Below are 17,694 nucleotides of genomic sequence, written 5' to 3'. Positions count from 1 at the left end.
TGGTCCCCTGCACCCACAGGGCTTGTGCGAGGGGGTCCGGGCAGCGTGGAGACCCTCACCCGTGGGGCCCCACTGCCGTGCAGAGCAGGGCGCGCGGGCTACCCCAGGGAAGACACTCCCCGGGGAGGGGAGTTCGGTCATATGTGCTGGGCGCTGTGCCCAGTGCGGTGCCCCACGGAGCGCTGCCAGAGAGGTGAACAAGCCCCCCCGCTGAGGCCCTGACACCGGGGGTCATGGGAGGCAAGGGCTCACCCCCACTAAGGGCACTGTGGCCTTGGGAACATGCCGGGAGCAGAGAGGCCCTTACCTGGAAGGCTGCAAACCACATGAGCCAGTCCAGGCGGTGGTGGTATGGGGAGATGAGGCACGGCCGCCGCCCCGGGTCACCCGGCTTGCACTTGAACTCATAGTCCTCCCACACAGCGTCCGGCGCGCTGGCGTTGGGGCTGGCCGTGCCCTGCAGGATGACCTCTGTGCGCTCCTTGGTGATGCTGTGGGGAGACCGAGGCAGGGGGCTTTGGGCACATGACGGCGGAGGCTGCTGCGCCTCAGCACTCTGGCTTCTCTCCTGAGCGGACGTGGGGGAGCCTGGGGCACCCACCTCCCTACGACCTTGCCCTCGGCTAAGGCTGCTCCCCCTGGAGGATTGGGCTGGGTCTCCATGAGAGACCTTGGATCACACGTGTGCACACAGAGCACGGGGCAAGGAGACCTCACACCTACCTTCCGAAGGCGCCGTATGTGTTGACGATCCGCAGAGAGTTGAAGGAGGTGTTCATGACCTGCGTGGGACTCAGCAGGTTGAGGACCACAGGGACACTGAGCCAGGCCACCAGGATGCCTAGCGCCACATGCACCGCCCGCCGCACCATGCAGCCTGGTGGGGGCAGAGCGGGGGATGGCAGGGTGAGCTTCCCTCTGGGCCTGGCCCCCCACCAGGGAGGAGCTCCTGTGGGCTCACAGGAGTGGAGGGAGGGTCCTGCCCGCAGCCCCCACACCAGGACACCCTCTGAGGCCTATGTGGACTCCCTCTCGTGGGCTGGTCGTCCCGGTCCTAGGGACGAAGGGCTTGTGTCCGTTGAAGGGGGCGTCCACCCACCGTATCTCAGGGTGGGCCGGGCCCCTCGGGCAGCCTCCTCCTGCATCTTCAGGACTTGGTCCTTGAGGCCTCCAGGCCTGGAGGGAAACCAGAACCCCAGAGCGGCGTCATCAAAGCAGGCGATGCTGGGCACCATGGTCAGCCAGTTCAGGAAGCTCAGGTTCCCGCTGATGACAAGGACCACCTGTGGGGGGTGGGGCAGCGCTTGAGCCCAGGCCGGGCCCGCTCACTGAGGACCTTGGCCATGGCACACTCTGCCCAGGCCAGCCTGATGCACTCGCATAGGTGGCCTTTTGAGAAATGCCGGTGCCCGAGGTCCCGGCCCCTGTCCCTCAGTATGGTGTCCGCCCCCGCCCCTGGCCGATCTCAGAGGCAGCTTCTCCCCAGAGCTTTGGGTGGAACCCAGCATTCGGACACCACCGTCGTGGCCTCCAGGGCTGCCGGATTCCTACCCACAGAACCGTGCGCTGGCCTCTGCTGTCTGATGTAGTTTGCATCTGGGGTAATTGCTGTGGTGACTGTCAGCAAGTACTGGCCTGAGGCAGCCCCTGGGACCTGTGCCCAAGTCACGTGGGAGGGGGACGAGGCTCTGGCTGCTTACCAGGAAGTCTGGGGTGGGGGGGCACCTGCGTGGCCACCTTGTCCTCCACAGCCAGCGGCCCCCAAGTCCTGCCCCGAGTGACCATGAGCGAGGTCAACTGGGACCTGGGCTTCTGCTGGGGTAGATGGTGCCGCCCACTGTCTGTCCTGAGAGGCCTTGAGCGGCCCTGGCTTGTTCTGCAGCAGGGTCTTTGGTGACCCAGGGTCTACGAAGTCCGATGCGCCTGGGGAGAAACCGCCATCGGGGAGGCCTGCCCTGCATCCCAGCGCTGTTGGCCTCGCCTACAGACTTAGCACTAACTGGACCATGGCAGTTTTCCCATAGGGCTTGTCCCTAAAAGTGACTTAGCATCTTGGTCGTAAGAAGTTAGGTCACAGAGTCTCGGAGTGGATGGAGTGCCGAGAGCCTGGGGTTTCCCCGCACAACCAGCCTGTTTCCCAGAGAGATGCTGGCTGTCACGGCTGCGTCCCAGCCGGAAATGTGGAAAGTTCCTCTGGCAGCTGCACATCTGGTAAGTTGTTTTAGTGACTTGAAAATAATCAGGCCTGATTATAACCCTGTCAGTGGGCACCGGAGGGGGAGGGGAAGAGGGAGGGGTGGGGAGAGGCTGCTGGGCCCACACTCTGTCCAAGGGCATGGGGGCCCAAATCCAGCCCTCAGAGACCCGCGGCGCCCTGGGCAGCATGGCTCAGACAGACGCACTGGACCCGAATGGGGAGGGTCCTGTGAGGCCGGTCCTCCAAGGAGGTGCTGACGGCCCGGACTGCCGATCCCTGGGGATAGACGGCTGCCCTCAGAGCGGCTGGGACCCGGGAACCCGGCAGCGAGGAAGCAGCAGCCGTGAGCTCCTGGCGAGTGGGAGTTCTCACTTTCCAAGTCTGTTCTATTCACACAGAGGATAAAATGCACTAACTTAAAGCACATAGCTCACTAGCTTTTGACAAATGCGGACTCTTGTGCAAATCACTGTAAAATCCAGAAGGTTCCACCCCAGACATTACCCTGGTGCCTGTGTTGCCCATCACCTCCTCCCCCACTTCCCTGCTTCGCTCCCACCCTATGACCTGTGAACTGACCTTTGCCTTCTGTCACTGCCTGTCCCCAAACGTGGTGGGCACGAAACCTTGGCGCCCTGAGACCCCTGGCCGCCGCATGAGTGGTGAGGCTCTGGCACGTGGGAAGGAGCGAAGCCTGTGAGGTCTTGGTGCGCCCCGCGGGAGCCGTGCTGGGGGCCTTTTATGGAGCCTGTTAGACATGCGAACATTCCCATCGTTTCATGCCAGCAAACTGCTTCTGTTGGGCGTCAGGGTTGAGGTTGACGTTTTCATGACGTTACAAGTCACTAGTTTTTTAGAAGCTTTACAACCGGTGCTCTGTGCGTCCCGAGATGCTTGTTTACTCTGGGACCCCACGGGTGTAAACGTCACGTGTTTAGGTGAGCAAGTGGTGTGAGGCTGAGGGCCCCTCGGCATCCAGACCCCGCTGTGGGACGGCGGCCGGCCAGGAAGTGGGGGGGGGGTGGGGAGGCTCTGGCGGCTCCTGAGGGTGAGGGCAGCAAGGCAGGACGGGGCAGCTGTTAGCGCTCACACACACGGCCGAGGAGACGCGAAGATGGGAGTGGCCAGACGGACCTGCTTCAGGAGGGACTTTGAGAAGAAGGTGAAACAAGAATGTGACAAAATCGCCCCAGAGGCAAGGAGAAAAATCAGAGACGGTCGCCCGCACACGTGATCCGATAGACGTATTTCTGCAGCAACCGTGACCTGAACAAGCTGACGGCCGTTACCAAGCGGAGCAAGCTGCCTCCCCGCGCAGCGACCTCGCCGTGGGACAGCCCAGCTCTCCTCTGTGGCAGGCAAGACGCAGCTGAGGCCCCAGCCCCTTCCCTTCCAAGTTGGGGTTGCAGCCGGTCCCGGTCCTGGTGACCGGGGAGGAAAGTGGGGTCACAGCCGCCAGCCTCACGAGGCTCTGGCAGGAGGAGTCACGTTTCCAACAGGTCTCGTCAGGTTTGAGGGCGAGGGCGCTTCGTGAGGTGTTTTATGAGAGGCCAGGATTCACGGCTCTTTCGGTGCTGAGGGCCCAGATGATGATTTCAAGGACGGGGCCCCAAGCCGCGGCCCCAGCTGGCAGGTGTCCCGGGCACGCTGGGCTGCCCCCGGAGTCTGCTGCGCACGGCGTCTCTGTACCCCCTCCTTGAGGCACCTGACCTCCAACACTGGTCTCCCCAGGCCAGGTGGACCCCGACGCACTCCCAGTCGCGTTGGCAGGTGACTCGAGGGGAAGGCGTCCCGCAGCTGGGCTGTGCGTCCTCCTCTCTGGAGTTTTGGCCGTCTGGCAGCTCTGTGCACCTCTGACAAAAGTTGGGCTTTCCATGGCATCGACCGGGGGTCTGCTCCCTCGGGACCCCGCCGCGGGGCTGGCGGTCTCATCGCAGCTCTCTGGGGCCGTGGCCTGGGCAGAAGCTCCCTCCGCGGCTCCGTGTGCCTCCATCGCAGGGGCACGTGAGCCCTGCCTCCTGCCCGCAGTCAGGACACTGGGGCGCCCTCACCGCTGGCCCTCAAAGCCCGGCAGCGGCGCTCTCTCACTGCTGGCTGCCAGCACCCGCCTCTGCCTGGGGACATGGCCCAGCTGCCGGCCCCTCCAGGCGTAACTGGTCCAACTTGTACACGTACCTAGACACAGCCTCCCTCATGGCCACCTCTTGAGACCCCAGAGAAACCCAGTCCAAAGCCGCTAACGTGAAGGAGCCTCACTGGCGTGGAACGTTTATGCCCTCCTGTGTGACAGGGGGAATAAAAGCACTGGGCAATGTGGCGCCTGGGGGCTCAGTCGGTTAAGCGTCTGACTTTGGCTCAGGTCATGATCTCATGGTTCGTGGGTTTGAGCCCCACGTTGAGCTCTGTGCTGACAGCTCAGAGCCTGGAACCTGTTTCAGATTCCGTGTCTCCCTCTCTCTGATCCTCCCCTGCTCACACTGTCTCTCTCTGTCTCTCTCAGAAATAAATAAAAACATTAAAAAAAAAAGCACCGGGTGAAAGGCGAAGGGGGGGGGGGTGTCTGCTGAGCTCCGAGTGGTGCTTCAGAGGGTGACTTGACAAGCCCTTGAGGGAAGGGACACAGACTGAACAGCTTTGGGGGCTTCCTGCCTGACTTTCCAGAAACTCCCTGAAGGGGAAGGAGACCTGAGCGTCAAAGGGAAAGGGGGCCAGGACACCCCAGTGAAGCAAGGCACAGGCTCACAGGGCTCTGTGTCCCAGGATGAATGAGCAGGAAAGATTGGGTGAGCATTTAGACGGAAAGACGTAAGACACGAGGCAGGACGGTGGTCTGTGGAGCAGCAGGTTGGAGTCAGAGGGGCAGGGGCTGCTCGGACGGGGGCTTGCCTGCTCCGTTTTGCAACAGAGGCGGGGGGAGCAGGGTGGTCGCACGGTTTCTCCACAGCAGCTGGCGTGCGGGGGAAGGACTTCAGGGCACAGCCACGGGGTCTGGCCCCACAGCGGAGAACTGAGTGGAACCATGGGGCCCAGTACCCACCCGAGTTCCATCTGTAAACACCCAGCCGGAGGGTGGGGACGGAGGGGAGCCCCAGAGGCCCCGTCCTGCCTGCCTCCCCAGAGCAGTCGGATCCCATGCCCTTCCGCTTCCCCAGAGGCGCGCAGCCCGACGGGGACGAACTCACGCAGAGGCATGGTGGCGCCGGCTCATCCCAGAGAACTGGGGCAGCTCTGGGGCCCAGGGCCACGGCTGTCCTGCCTCATCGTCGCACGGCAGCCGCAGTGGCCTCTGGGTAACGGGCCTCTCCAGGCTAAAGGGCCTGGGATACAGTCCCACAGGCTGCGGCTGCCTGGGCAGCTTCGCCCCAGGCTGCCACACACCCCTGCGCCAGCCTCTGCTCTCCCCGGGGGCACTTAGCGGGCCTTGGACCAGGGAGGGAACCCAGTGAGGGCAACCTTGACGCTAGGGAGGTCGAGGTGGCAGGCGCTTGCCACACAGGTGCTGCGGGGATGGTGCAGGCACCCTCGGGTCTGCCACTGCTGAGTCCTGGGCACATGGAAGCTCGCCCGGGACGTGGGTGGAGACCCAGCAGAGACCCCGGCGAGGCGTAGGCCCCACGCGGGCTAAACCAGCCTCGCAGGGAAGGGTATGTCTGACCCGCCTGGGATGAAGAAACGGGCCTGTGAGCAGGGTAGCTGCTCATCAGAGAACTCAGCACTGAGTGGACGCGGCACTCAGACCCTTACTGGCACGGCCCACGGTGGCCAGCGTCCAGCCACCTCGGCACACGGGCTACCACGGCTGGGACGGAACAGGAACAGAATCACATACACAAGAAAATCGGAAACTAGGAGGTAAGAACGTTCAAACAGCTACTATGACTAAAGTAAGGGATTTACGAGAAAGCCCTGGTGTAATGAAGAGAAATATGAAAACCATGTAAAAGAACCAAATGCACTTTGAGAGGTAAACGGTCACCCAACAAATGGAGAATTTACCACGAAGACCTCGGACAAATGGACACGATAAAAGTCCCCGAAACTGTCGGAATGGAGCAGTGGCTGCTTTCTGAACTGAGGCCCAGACCACAGCTGAACAGAGTGCAGCCCCAAGGGCACGGGTCTGTCACACACGTGCACACAGTCCCGGGGGGGAGGGTGGCCGTAAGAACACCAGGAAGTCCTGTGCAAACATTCCAGTCTGACAAAACGCTAAGCGCACAGGTGAGAGGAGCCTGAGAAGACACGCAGGTGCGGAAGCCTCACCCGCAGGTCGGGGGACAGCGTCACAGCACGCGCAGGGACCAGGGTCAAAGCGGTGCCAGTCCACGGCAGAGACCCCCGGGTGGGCTGAAACACTGTTGTGGCCAAACGGTGCTTGAAGGTGGCGTGGAAGGACGGTGCCGTCCCGCAGAACAGCGCCCGCGAGACCTGGGTCTGTGCCCGCGGCGCGGTCCGCAGTGGCCATGCGTGTGGGGACATTAGGTATGCTTTAAATTCCCTTCAAGGATAATCGTTCAGGTAACAAACGACCCTGGACTGTGGCGTGGCTGCCGGGAAGGAGGGCTTCTAGCCCGCAGAGGCCACAGGCCGCGCGTGCTGACCGCTGGCTGTGGCCGCAGCGCCCGGGGCGGGGAAACCTGCGTGGGGCTGTGGGGGGCGGGTGGGCCCCGCTCTTCCCTCCTCCGTGCCAGGAGGCTCTGCTGGCCACTGCAGCGCGTGAGGCCACCCCCTCCGCGGCGGCCTAACCTGAGGCTTCTGGAGGGGCAGACGGCCCAGGCCACTGGGGCCACAGCCCCATCCCCCAGAGTGGACTGGGGTTTGGTGGCAACGCCCAGGCTGGACTCCTGAGGGAGGCCCTGGCTCCTGCAGCAGCGTCCACCCAGAGGGGGTGTCTCCAGCCAGCTGCCCCCTCGCGTGTGGTCACCACGAGGCCCTGCCCGCTGCTGCCGGAGCCAGAGGCCGCCTGTGAGGCTCGCTGGTGCTGCTGTCTGGTGCCGCTGTTACCTTGGCGGCTGGTGGCTCTGAGGCTGCGCCTGCAGACACGGGTCCTGTTGCCTCAGGAGGTTCCGTCAGCCCGAGACCCAGCCCTCTGCCCGGTGACCTGCAGCTCCAGGCACACGTGAGCGCCGGCGTGGCTGGCCCCGGGGAGGGCCACTTCTGAATAGCTCACAGGAGTCCCAAGCTGCTCTGCTGTGGGTCACGGTCAGTGGCCGGCCAACCCGCCCTGGCGCCGCCTCCTGGCCACCGGCTTGGGCTCCCCGTGGACCCCCGCTTTTGGAGTCAGGATGGGGCGTCGGGAGGTTCTGCCCTGATGCTTCCCTGTGGGCCCCCCACCCCTGCAGGCCGTGGAGAGGAGGAAGCGTCCGCCTGCATGTGGCAAGAAGAGGCCCCCGATGCCTGATCCACAAGTCCATCATCCAGAATGTTCTGGCACAGTAGGCTTCTTGAGGTTGGACAGTTTTATCTGGGTAAGAGCCTGGGAGCATGTGTTGAAAGGCTGGCAACAGGCCCTAAGTGACTCACGGCCTGGCTCTCCCTTGGTGGGTCTGAGTAGGGCCCTGGCACAAGCCTGTTCCTCACCTACAGCCTCCCCCACCCCGTCGGTCACCCTCCCGTGAGCCCACCTGGGGTGTCCTGACCCGGAGAGCTAGGGTTCCCTGGAGCGCGTTAGGGACAAAACCTGCTTCTGATACAGCCCCAGGAGGCCTGAGGCTGCAGAAGTGTGCGCTCCCGGCTCACCCCCTCGGCCCTCGGCCCTCCCTTCCTCTGGATGGATGGTTATTTTTAATGAGAGAAGGGGAATTAGGCATGAGTGTGCTGAGGGGACGCCATTGCTGCAGCCTCTCCTGAGGGACAGTGAATGGACCTTATGGCAGTGGAACCTGAAGCATGCCTGTCGGGCACCCTGCGGGCTGTGGAGTCCAGGCCTGGAGGCCTGTGGCCCCACGTGCTGCCCCCAGTGGCCAGAGGGAAACCTTGGCGAACACTCAGGAAGACGAGCTGTGAGCGTGGAATCCTGGGCTCACCAGATGCTGAGCAGGTGATCGGGTGATGCAACAGACCCTAAAGGAAAAGGGATGGGTTTCTGGAACCCCCGTGCTGGGCTCTCAGCTCCCAGTCTCCCCGAGGACACCTGTGCCCGATGGCGACTTTGTGGCCAGGGGCATCAGGCACTTGCCTGGGACCCCAGTTCTGGGCCTGTGGCTCAGGGGCCGGGGGAGGCAGCTCTCTGCCCGCATCCCTGGTGATGGCCCCCAGTGTGATGTGTTCCTGATTCTGCCCAAGTCCTAGGGAGTGGACGGAGCAGGACGCAGTGGGAGGTGGAGGAGACTCTGGTCTGGGAAGTACAGCCAGTCTCTGCACTGACCAGGAGCCACTTGGCTGGCAACCCTTTGCTCCCATGCTAGGAGGGGTGCCCCTCTGCCAGGGTCTCTCCCTTAGGCTGGAGGTGGCAGAATGGGGGGTCTGGGACCAGGCAGTTCAGCTCTCCTGTCGCTTCTCACGTGCACCTCTCCCAAGTAGACAATGGACCGGTGGCCCTGCAGAACCCTCCGGAACAGCTGTGTAAACTGAGCGTAGGAGGAGACGAGCATGCTCACATCCTCAGCTCTCCCCTGAAGGACCGAACGGAAACAAACAGAACCAGAGACGCCCCTCAGTGTCTCGGGTGCAGAAACGCGAGCACAGCCCCCCTCAGGACGATGCGTAAACCCACAGGGGTGCCCACGCTGCACTGCCCCCCGCTGTGGCTGGCACACGGGCTCCTGCCACGACTGCGCCCTGCGGCCCCCACACTGGAGACGCCACGCCGCCCAGGAGTGGGCTGGGTATGTGACCCAGCTGGTGCTCTGTCCCCCCTGCTCTGGAGAGCCGGGGCCCGGCCTCCGTGGGGCCTCACACCAGGCTTCAGAGAGGAGCCACCGTGCTAGGGTTCTGCTGCCTCATCTCGGGTGTGGCGTGGCCCCAGAGGGGATGACACCGGGGACCTGCCTGGACCAGCGGCTCCCAGGACCCTTGGGGAATCAGGTGCCTGGGCTGGTCTTCTAGAATCATGACCAGAACCGCAGGGCGGGAAGGTCCAACTCTGGCTCTCCCTGCCTGTGTACCTGCGTCACCACTGTCCGCAGTTACCCATCCAGGCAGCGGACCCCAGGGCAGCACCAAGACCAGCCCAGGGCCTGGGAGCCATCTACGCTTGAGCCCTGAGACCCTCCCCTTGCAGTGGAGGCGCATGAGCCCTGGGCCAGGATTCACACTTGCTGCCCAGCCGGGTAAGCAGCCAGAGCTTATCCTGACGCAGGACTCAGGCCAAGTACGCCGTGAACACACAAGGGGCACTTGGAGGGCTCTGGTTCCGCGGGCAAGTAAAGATCTCTCAAATCCCGCTTTCAAGGAGCTGACCCTTTCCGTCCGTTCTGGTAGATCGACTTCCTTCCCTTATTCTCTCAAGTAACAGGACCGTGTGCTTTCCTACCACTTTTCCAAGCCAGGCTTCGAGGTTTTGGAGAGAGAGCAGTAGGTGGAAAGCAGTGTCTCAGGCCCACGTGGGTTTACGGCCTGGAGAGGGTCCTGATGGTCCACGGCCTGGAAAAGCAGCTGAGGCGGCAGCTAACGAAAGCCCCGTGACGCCGAGCGGGCTGTGCTGGGCGGGGTGCTCTGAGTTGCCTGGAATCAGGAGGGGGAGGTTCTCCTGCAGGAGGGGACGGGGAGGAGGGTCCAGCATGAGGTGGCGTCCACACTGGGGGGCGTCTCAGGGCTGTTCCAGCCTCTGCCCGAGGCCGCCTCCTGCTGACTTGGGGCGGAGGGACCACGGGGCTCAAGTGTGCGTGGGTAGGCGTGATGCACAGCGCCCCTGCTAGACCAGGGGGTCCCTCAGGAGAGGGTGTGGGAGCGGGGGTCGTTGGCCCAGCCATGCTCCACCCTTGAGCCGAGTCTGGCTGGTTTATGAATAAACGATGCAGCCAGATAACGGAGGGTCACGCAGCAATGAAAACGAGGAGGCCAGGCTGCGGAGCGTGCCTCGCAGACGACCTCAACCACTGATCTTCCGGAGAAGGTGGGGCCGTGGAGACTGCAGCTGATTGGTGGCTGCCCCCCCCGGGTGGAGGGGAGGAGGGACAAGCCTGGGGGCGGAGGGCTTTCAGGGCGGTGGGGGGACTCTGGCGTGAGGGTGGCTGCAGGTCCCCATCCATCCATCCCAGCACAGAGGAAGCACAGCCCTGAACAGTCCTCACGTAGACCCGGGGCTTCAGCCAAGGACAAAACCTCGATGTTGGCTTATTAGTTGTGAGCGTGGTGTCCCATGAATGCCACAGGTTCACAGACAAGGGGACCCTCTGCACTGGTTTTCTGTAAATCCAAAACCGTTCTAAAAAAGTGTTAATTAAAAAGCAGAACCACTCAAGCCCGGAAGGGGCCGGAGCAGAGCCGGTGGCTGCAAGACGGGGGAAATTCTGACTTTGAGTCTGTGAACAGAGCACACATTCACCCGTAAGAAGCCACGTGTGTAACTCGGAAAAGAATGATGGAACGATGAAAATAAGATGGAACTAAAGGAAAACCAAAGACTTGAACATAAGGCCCAAAACACCACTTGAGATACGCGCAGTTTTTGACTTGAGAGCGTGGCCTTCCTCCGCTCAGAAGGAAGCCTCTGCCATGACAAAAAGAAGCCTTCCTGTGACAAGAACGTCCAGGAAAACGTTTGCTGCTAAATGTGCCTCTGGGAGAGATGGAAACCAGGCCTGTCCGACAGCCCCTGAGGTGCCACCTCTGCCCGTGGCCGCCTGCCCTCACCGAGCCGCATGGGGCAGAAGCGCCGTGGGTGGAGCCTGGCCAGGCCGCCGCTGGTGACAGACCTCATTCACTGATGGCCACGCAAGATGCACACTGACACCGGGAGCGTGAAGTACACGTGTGGTCACGCGGAGTTTCCCCAAGGATGTGAGACTGGCTCAGCATTAGCAGTGTTCACGCACCTCCCTGTGTTACGACTCATGGGAGGGAAGGGCGCTCTCCCCGCTGTTGCAGGAAAAACCATTTGCTAAAATTCAACATCCACTCATGGCCCAAAAAACTCAGAACAAAACTAGCTGGAGCGCAGCTGCCTCAAGGGTGAGCGAGCAAAGGGACAAGCAGTCAGGACTGATGAGCGCAAGGGCCGTCACAGACTTGGCGGACGCGTGAAAGCCAACGTCATTTCTGCACCCCAGCAGCAGAGAGGAAGACGCTTAAAACTCCCGCTCACGATCAACGCAAGCAGGGTGGCCGGCAGGAGGGCACACTGGTGTGTGGGAAACACTCCGCCTGGACGTCCCACAGCCACTGCAGTCCCGGAAGGCAGGGCCGTGAAGGCGGCGGCTCTTCCCCTTGGACCCCACGCCCGGTCAGGTTCCCACCCACCAGAACAGCCAACGGAAAGACTGCCCGCGACGCAGCTGGCGAGGCCGCAGGACGAGCAGGGCCCACGGGCTGGAGGGGGGGGGACGCGTCCTATATGGAGTCCCGCCCACCCGGGACACGGACTCCAGTTCGTTCATGACAGTGAAAACCCGGCAACACCCGAATGGATAAACCAGCTGCGGGATGTCTGTACCACGGGACACACTCGGTAGCTGAGGGAGCGCAGCCCAAAGCACACTGCCCCCGCGGCGGAGCCCAGGGTCTGGAGCCCGACGGCTGGCCCGGCACCCCTCTATCTGGATAGGTGTTCACCGGAACGCTCTCACGCAGCACGCACGTCACTGGGCCTGTGTTCTCTGCGCCTCCAAGAACAATAAATACGACAGCAATTTGAGGTCCCCACAGTGTTTTTCCTGGGGATTGGCAGGTAGATGCCCGTGTCTGGGGAAGGGAGGAGCCTGGGGTGTTCACCCACTACCCTCACCCAGAGGAGGCGGGTGGTGGAGCCCCTGCCCGCTGCGGAGCGCCTTGGAGCCCAGGGTTCAGAACAGCTGTCCGCATGGAAATAGAGTGACCCCAGCCTTTTCCGCGCAGACCCGACGTGCGGTGGCTGGACAGCTCACACGTGAAAGGAACCCCTTAGAACCCAGCCCAACGGAGGGCTTCCCAGTAGCACGTCCTGGGCCGTGTGCCTCCTTCCCCCAGCGGAGCCTGTGGTTCAGGGAGTTACGGGGTGACCGCCGGCCGCGGGCTCACCTGGAACAGGATCTGTAAGGCCCCGTGGACGATGCACAGCCGCCGTCCAAGGAAGACGAAGAAAGGCACCACGAGCTCCAGGAAGTGGTTGCTGAGCGTCTCAAAGCGGTGGGCCCACCACGGGGACTGGTGCAGGAAATAGGCCGCGGGGTTGGGCACCGGCTGCGTCTGGGGAACAGAGGAGGCCCGTCAGCCAAGCCGGGAGCTCTGCCCACAGGGGACCCCTGCCCATGCAGTGCCTGTCGGCCGACCCAGAAGCACGGGGCGTGTGTAGGGGAAGGAGATGCCTGGGAGCATCCAGCTGTGAAGGGCGCAGGGGAGGCCAGTCCCGTGACCCCTTCCTCCAGCCGCTCGTGAGCTGGGTGTGGGGGAGACGATGGAACTGAGGTAACTTCTGACCCTGCCCCCTTGGGGTGCCATGAAGGTCCTGGTGACCCAGGAGCTCGGGTCTGTTTCGAACAAAGGGACCGGCACGTTTGAGGCCAGTGCTCACACGCAGGAGATTCCTGCTCAGGGCTGCTGGAGGCCGAGGGTTCCGGCCCTGTGTGTGTTCCCGGGACCGGCCTCCGCACACGTGTGAGGGGGGAGGGTGTGCACATCCCACGAGGCCCGTGTGTTGACTCAGCTGCGGTGCTGGCCGCCCTAGGGCCTGGCTCGCAGGCCCCGCACCTCTGACCACAGGGGCCTGGCCTTCCCCCAGGCCCCCGGCAGGAGAGGAGGCTGGGAGCAGGCCACGTAGACGGCTGTGTGTGCTCCTCACGGACGCGCACCAGCTCCACGGATCCCGACACCAGCCGGAGCCCTTGGACTCCAGGAAGGGTGTGCAGCCCAGCAGGTGTGGGAGAGCCCGGCCCGGGTGAGCGGCCTCACTCCTTCCCTCTCCGCTGCGGGATGTGCACAGTCCACGCGCCAACATTCTGTCTCCTGGGGACTTGCACTCACACACACCCTGTACGGTGAGGATGTCACCGCCAGAGGGGGAGGCTGGGGCCAAAGGGACAGACAGACCAGAGCAGCTGGGCTGCTGGAGATCCAGCCTTGAAGCTCCAAGATGCTTCGGACATGAAAGGACTTGCTCGCCACGTGTGGCTGAGGCGGTAGGAGGAAGCGTCCACCTCTAGCTGCTGCTGGACCCCTGCCCACCTGCTCCCCAGCCCCAGGTGCCTTGGCGTGCCACCCACGTGGCGTGGACACCGAGTGCCTATCCCGCTGTCTGTCGTGAGTGGGCAGGGGTGGGGGTTCCTGGTCAAAGGACGCCGGCCACGTGCTGCCCTGGACGTGCAGGGTGGCCGCGGGAGGAGTCGCGTACACGGCCGGCCCCGGCTGCCCGGCCCCTGGCTCAGGGCTGGAGGCAGCTCCGGGCAGACTGGCTGGGGAAGGGCCCCATCCCGCTTGGGAACACTTCTTGCTAACTTTTCATTGGACACAATTTCTGACTCCTAAGTCGGAAGAACAAGAAAGAAAATCCCTGAATGTCACACTTCCTCACATCCGTGTGCTCGGCTTCTCAGTACTCGAGCGTGAGGGGTGATCTCCCGGTCACAGCCAGGGACGGGCCGACTCTGGTGCCGCCTGCTGCCCGACAGGACGTGTTTAATGAAAGGTGGTGCAGCCCCTACGACTCTCTAGACCCTCAGGTGGATTTTAGGACACAGACAAGCTCACACGCGGGGTGTCCCTCATGGTGGAGGTGGGGCACGTGCTTTGGGCAGGAGGGGCTGAGGTGACCACGTGCCTTCGCGTGGCGCTTTCCACCTGGACCTCTTGGCGGAGGGGTGTCGGCCGGGCTCTGCCGGGCAGGTTGAGGCTGTGGACTGACCCACCTCCTCCTGCAGTCCGGCACCCTTTGCTGGGTCTTGCCAGAATCAGTGGCTCCGGTGGCCTCTGAGCGGTGACTCCTGGGCCCCTGCTCCTTCTGCACTGTTGGTCGGTGTTCCATTGCAGGGGAACGGCGCTCCGGCCGGTTTGCCTGTGCCGTGTGGGCGCGCGGCTTAGAGTTCCTTGCTGCCACTCCGACGTGTCTGGACCGTCTCCAGGGCCGCCCCTTTCAGGCCCCGTGCTGTTGCCGCCCGTGGTTCGGATGCGTTCCCTCTGACGGGAGCCCCGCCTTCGCTCGCGTGTCACCGTCTCCCGGCCCTTCAGTGGGCAGAGCGGGAAAACCCGAGCGTGGCTCTGCCAGCTCCCCTGCACCCACGCCCGTCTAGCTCACAGCTCCACGTGGTCGTCTGCAGCTCAGGGCAGCGTGGCGGGCCTCTCCCCGTCCACCCTGGAGGCGCTCAGCGAGTGCCAGCGTGTCCCGCTGGTAAGCGTGACGGCCACACCTGCCCGCACGGCCCCTGGGCCTTGTTGGCTCTCTCCAGGTCCCCCAGCCCCCAACCCCGGGGTGCGGCCACCTCAGACTCCCGACCCGGACTCTCAGTGGGCTGGACAGGCGATGGCAGGCGTGAGTGGGGCTCTCTGGGTCCCTGAGCAAGTGCAGCGAGTGTCCCCAAGATGTGCCTTCCTGCTCACGGTCACCTGGTGTTAACCACCCACGGCGTCCCCAGGCTAGCAGCCCCCCCGTCCCTGGTCCTTCGGGGTGGACCGTCCAGCACTGAGCAGCAAGCACAAGGAAGTCTCTTCTCTGGGCCCTTTCTGAGAAGCCTGTCGGGGTGGACATGTGTCACGGCTGCCTCGCTCACAGTCTCCATCCGGTGACAGGACACAGTCATGGGGGCAGCAGGCAAGGACATGAGGAGAGGACGTGCTCTACTTGGCCTTCAGGGAGGTCGCTCCTTCGGAAGGCCCGGCACCCCGGGTCCCATCTGCTTCTCTGGTGTGGGGCGCGCCTACATCCTGCAGGGGCCCTGGCGACAGCTGTCCGCCTTCTGGGCCCCCTGCTCCCGGGGAGGAGGGGGAGGGAGGCCAGGCTCCTCACGGAGTCACGCTGCAGGGACAGGTGCCGAGCGTCCAGTCTGTTCCTTTCCACAATTTGCGGACGGACAGGAGCGAGCCCGAGGCGCGGGCGGTGGGCGCTCAAGTCTTTTCCGGCAGAAAGAAAGAGTGTGGGTCCGGGGTGAGGCTGGGCAGGCACCCTCCGCCCACCCAGGTTTCTCACCGTGTTCCCGGCGTGCTCGGCGTGGGGCCGCCCTGCAGTTGGGGGCTTGACGTTCTCTGGCAATTTTCATTCCTTGAACTTCGTGTGTATCTGTGGTTGGGGCACATTTCTGGGAACCGCATCCCTGGGCAAGGAATGTGAATGATTTGTGTTCCTCAGCAGGGGTCAGGCAGGACGCATCTTCTCGGGGGGCTGAGCCTGGGGGGCCTCCCCAGCTGGCAGCGCACCCGCCACTGCCACCGGGTCGTGTCTGTGTCAGTGGGAGCCGAGACAGAACAGTGGCAGTAACCGCCACCTGGGGCTAAGGGACCATGGTGGGGTTTTGAGAAGGACACGACCCAAATTTATAACACACAGGACAGCCGTCGCAGATCCCTGTTCCTTCGAGTTTCTGTGACCTTCCTTAGCTCGCACACGTGAGGCAGAGACACACTCAGGGGAAGCACCGCCGCCCCGGCACAGGGGCAGCAGGACGTGGGTGTGAGCCCCACGGTGGGCCCCGCAGCCTCTGCCCGGCTTCCCTGCCACGCGGAAACGAGAACTAGCAGTGTGACAGGCCTGTCGCCTCCTGCAGCGAGTCCCGGAAAGGGAGGCTCTGTCTCCCAGGGCGCCGCACCAGCGCAGGCCTCGGGCTCCTCCTGCGGGTTTGTTCCCCGCCGGGGGGCTGTGTCTGGGCCTCAGGGCTGGGAGGGTCCTGAGGTTTCCCTTCTCCTGCAAGGCGGAGACAGAGTTTTATTTTTGTTTGCACTGATGCTGGAAAAAACCACCGTGTCATAAAATCGGGTTGTAAACCCTGGAACTGGCTGGAACATCGCACCCCATAAAGCAGCCACTGCAGCCACGCTCGTTAGAGAACCGTGGCTGAGTGTCCGGAGCTCGGCCCAGCTTGCATGCCCGCTGGGACCTGTGGGGTCCCCTAAAGAGGTACTTAAAAATTTTTTTTTAATGTTTGTTTATCTCAGAGAGAGAGAGAGACAGGACAAGCGGCGGAAGGAGCAGACAGGGAGACACAGAATCTGAAGCAGCTCCAGCTCTGAGTTGGCCTTCAGCACAGAGTCTGACACGGGACTCGAACCCATGAACCGCGAGATCGTGACCTGAGCTGGAATTGGACACCTGACTGACTAAGCCACCCAGGCGCCCCCAAAAAGACCCCCTTAAGGAGGAAAAATGAGGAAAACACGAAGGGTGATGAAAACGGTTTCGGGTTCAGGGTACAACGCCCTCCTCTCCAGGCCCTCGGTGAGAGGTGTGAGGAGGATAGAAATGGCTTTTTCAGCCAGTTTCCCATTCTGCGGACTGTAAGTTACGTGTTTGAGGTTTTAACGAGACCAGGAACATGGGTAATTCTTGTCTGATAGTAGTTTTGGAAAACCCTGAAGCTGTACGTACTCTGGTTCGACAGAAAACTCTGGGTCGCACCCTCACCGCGAAGCTGGGCTGCTCACAGAGGCCAGGAGGCGAGGTGCCCACCCTGCAGTTCTCGGGGTGTGGGTGTTCCCCTGGGGACACGGAGGCATCTGCCTGTGGGCCTGGTGGCAGGGATGGAACGTCACTCGCACCTGTCCGGAGAGGGTCTCAGGGTGAAACTGGGACAGCGCGCTGTCCTCACAGCTGGCGGCTGGCGGCCCGTGGGCCCCGATGTCAGGCTGAAGGCTCCGGCCCTCGTGAGGCCAAGGCAGACCCGGGTGCCACAGGCCTGCTCATGTCGGGAGCTCGGCCATCCTAAGGCCACCTCCCCTTCCCGCCACGACGACGGGCGGTGGAAAAGGAAGAAAACGGAGTGGCACACACAGGACTGGGCCCGCCCCAGCGCCGGTGGAAGAGCCGCGACGCCGGGGCGGCTGTGGGGCCCCCCCGCCTGACCCCAGAGAGGCTGGGCCCCAGCGGGAGGGCCGTGGAGCCACATCTCAAGGACTGAAACAAACCTGTCAAAATGTCTTTCACCAGCAGGGGGGAGAGGGACCTTCGGACCAAGAGCCCCGCGGCAGGAAACCCGCACAGGGGGCGTGCGGGGCGGCCACTGGGGGGGGGGGGGGCAGCAGATGGCGGTCGGAGGGGAGCTGTGGCGATGCTGAGGGTGCGGACACGCACGCGGCTGTCTTTGCACTGTAACTAACAATCCCTGAAGGCTAATCTGACAACAACAGTAACGACGTGGCACGTGACTTGTCTAACGGGACGGTGTGGCAGCAGGAGGCTGGGGGAAAGCGAGCACCACTGCCCCGGTCCTGGCTGTGAC

The 17,694-nt window shown here is 63.1% G+C and overlaps 1 protein-coding gene across 1 annotated transcript in view; it reads right to left on the bottom strand.

Annotated features, from left to right (window-relative positions):
- Positions 1–17,694, bottom strand: part of LMF1 (lipase maturation factor 1) — an 82,799-nt gene that overhangs the window by 1,397 nt on the left and 63,708 nt on the right. The window contains exons 6-9 of the mRNA XM_039246822.1: positions 12,356–12,523; positions 1,100–1,283; positions 724–877; positions 308–491 (exon numbers count right to left, since the gene is read on the bottom strand). Of these exons, the coding sequence (XP_039102753.1) occupies positions 308–491; positions 724–877; positions 1,100–1,283; positions 12,356–12,523 (690 nt within the window). The remainder of the gene's footprint in view (positions 1–307; positions 492–723; positions 878–1,099; positions 1,284–12,355; positions 12,524–17,694) is intronic.

Source organism: Hyaena hyaena, unplaced genomic scaffold (assembly GCF_003009895.1).
Source record: "Hyaena hyaena isolate Hyena2069 unplaced genomic scaffold, ASM300989v1 scaffold_285, whole genome shotgun sequence".
Taxonomy (NCBI): Eukaryota; Metazoa; Chordata; class Mammalia; order Carnivora; family Hyaenidae; genus Hyaena; species Hyaena hyaena.
This window is presented reverse-complemented; position numbering and strand designations above follow the sequence as displayed.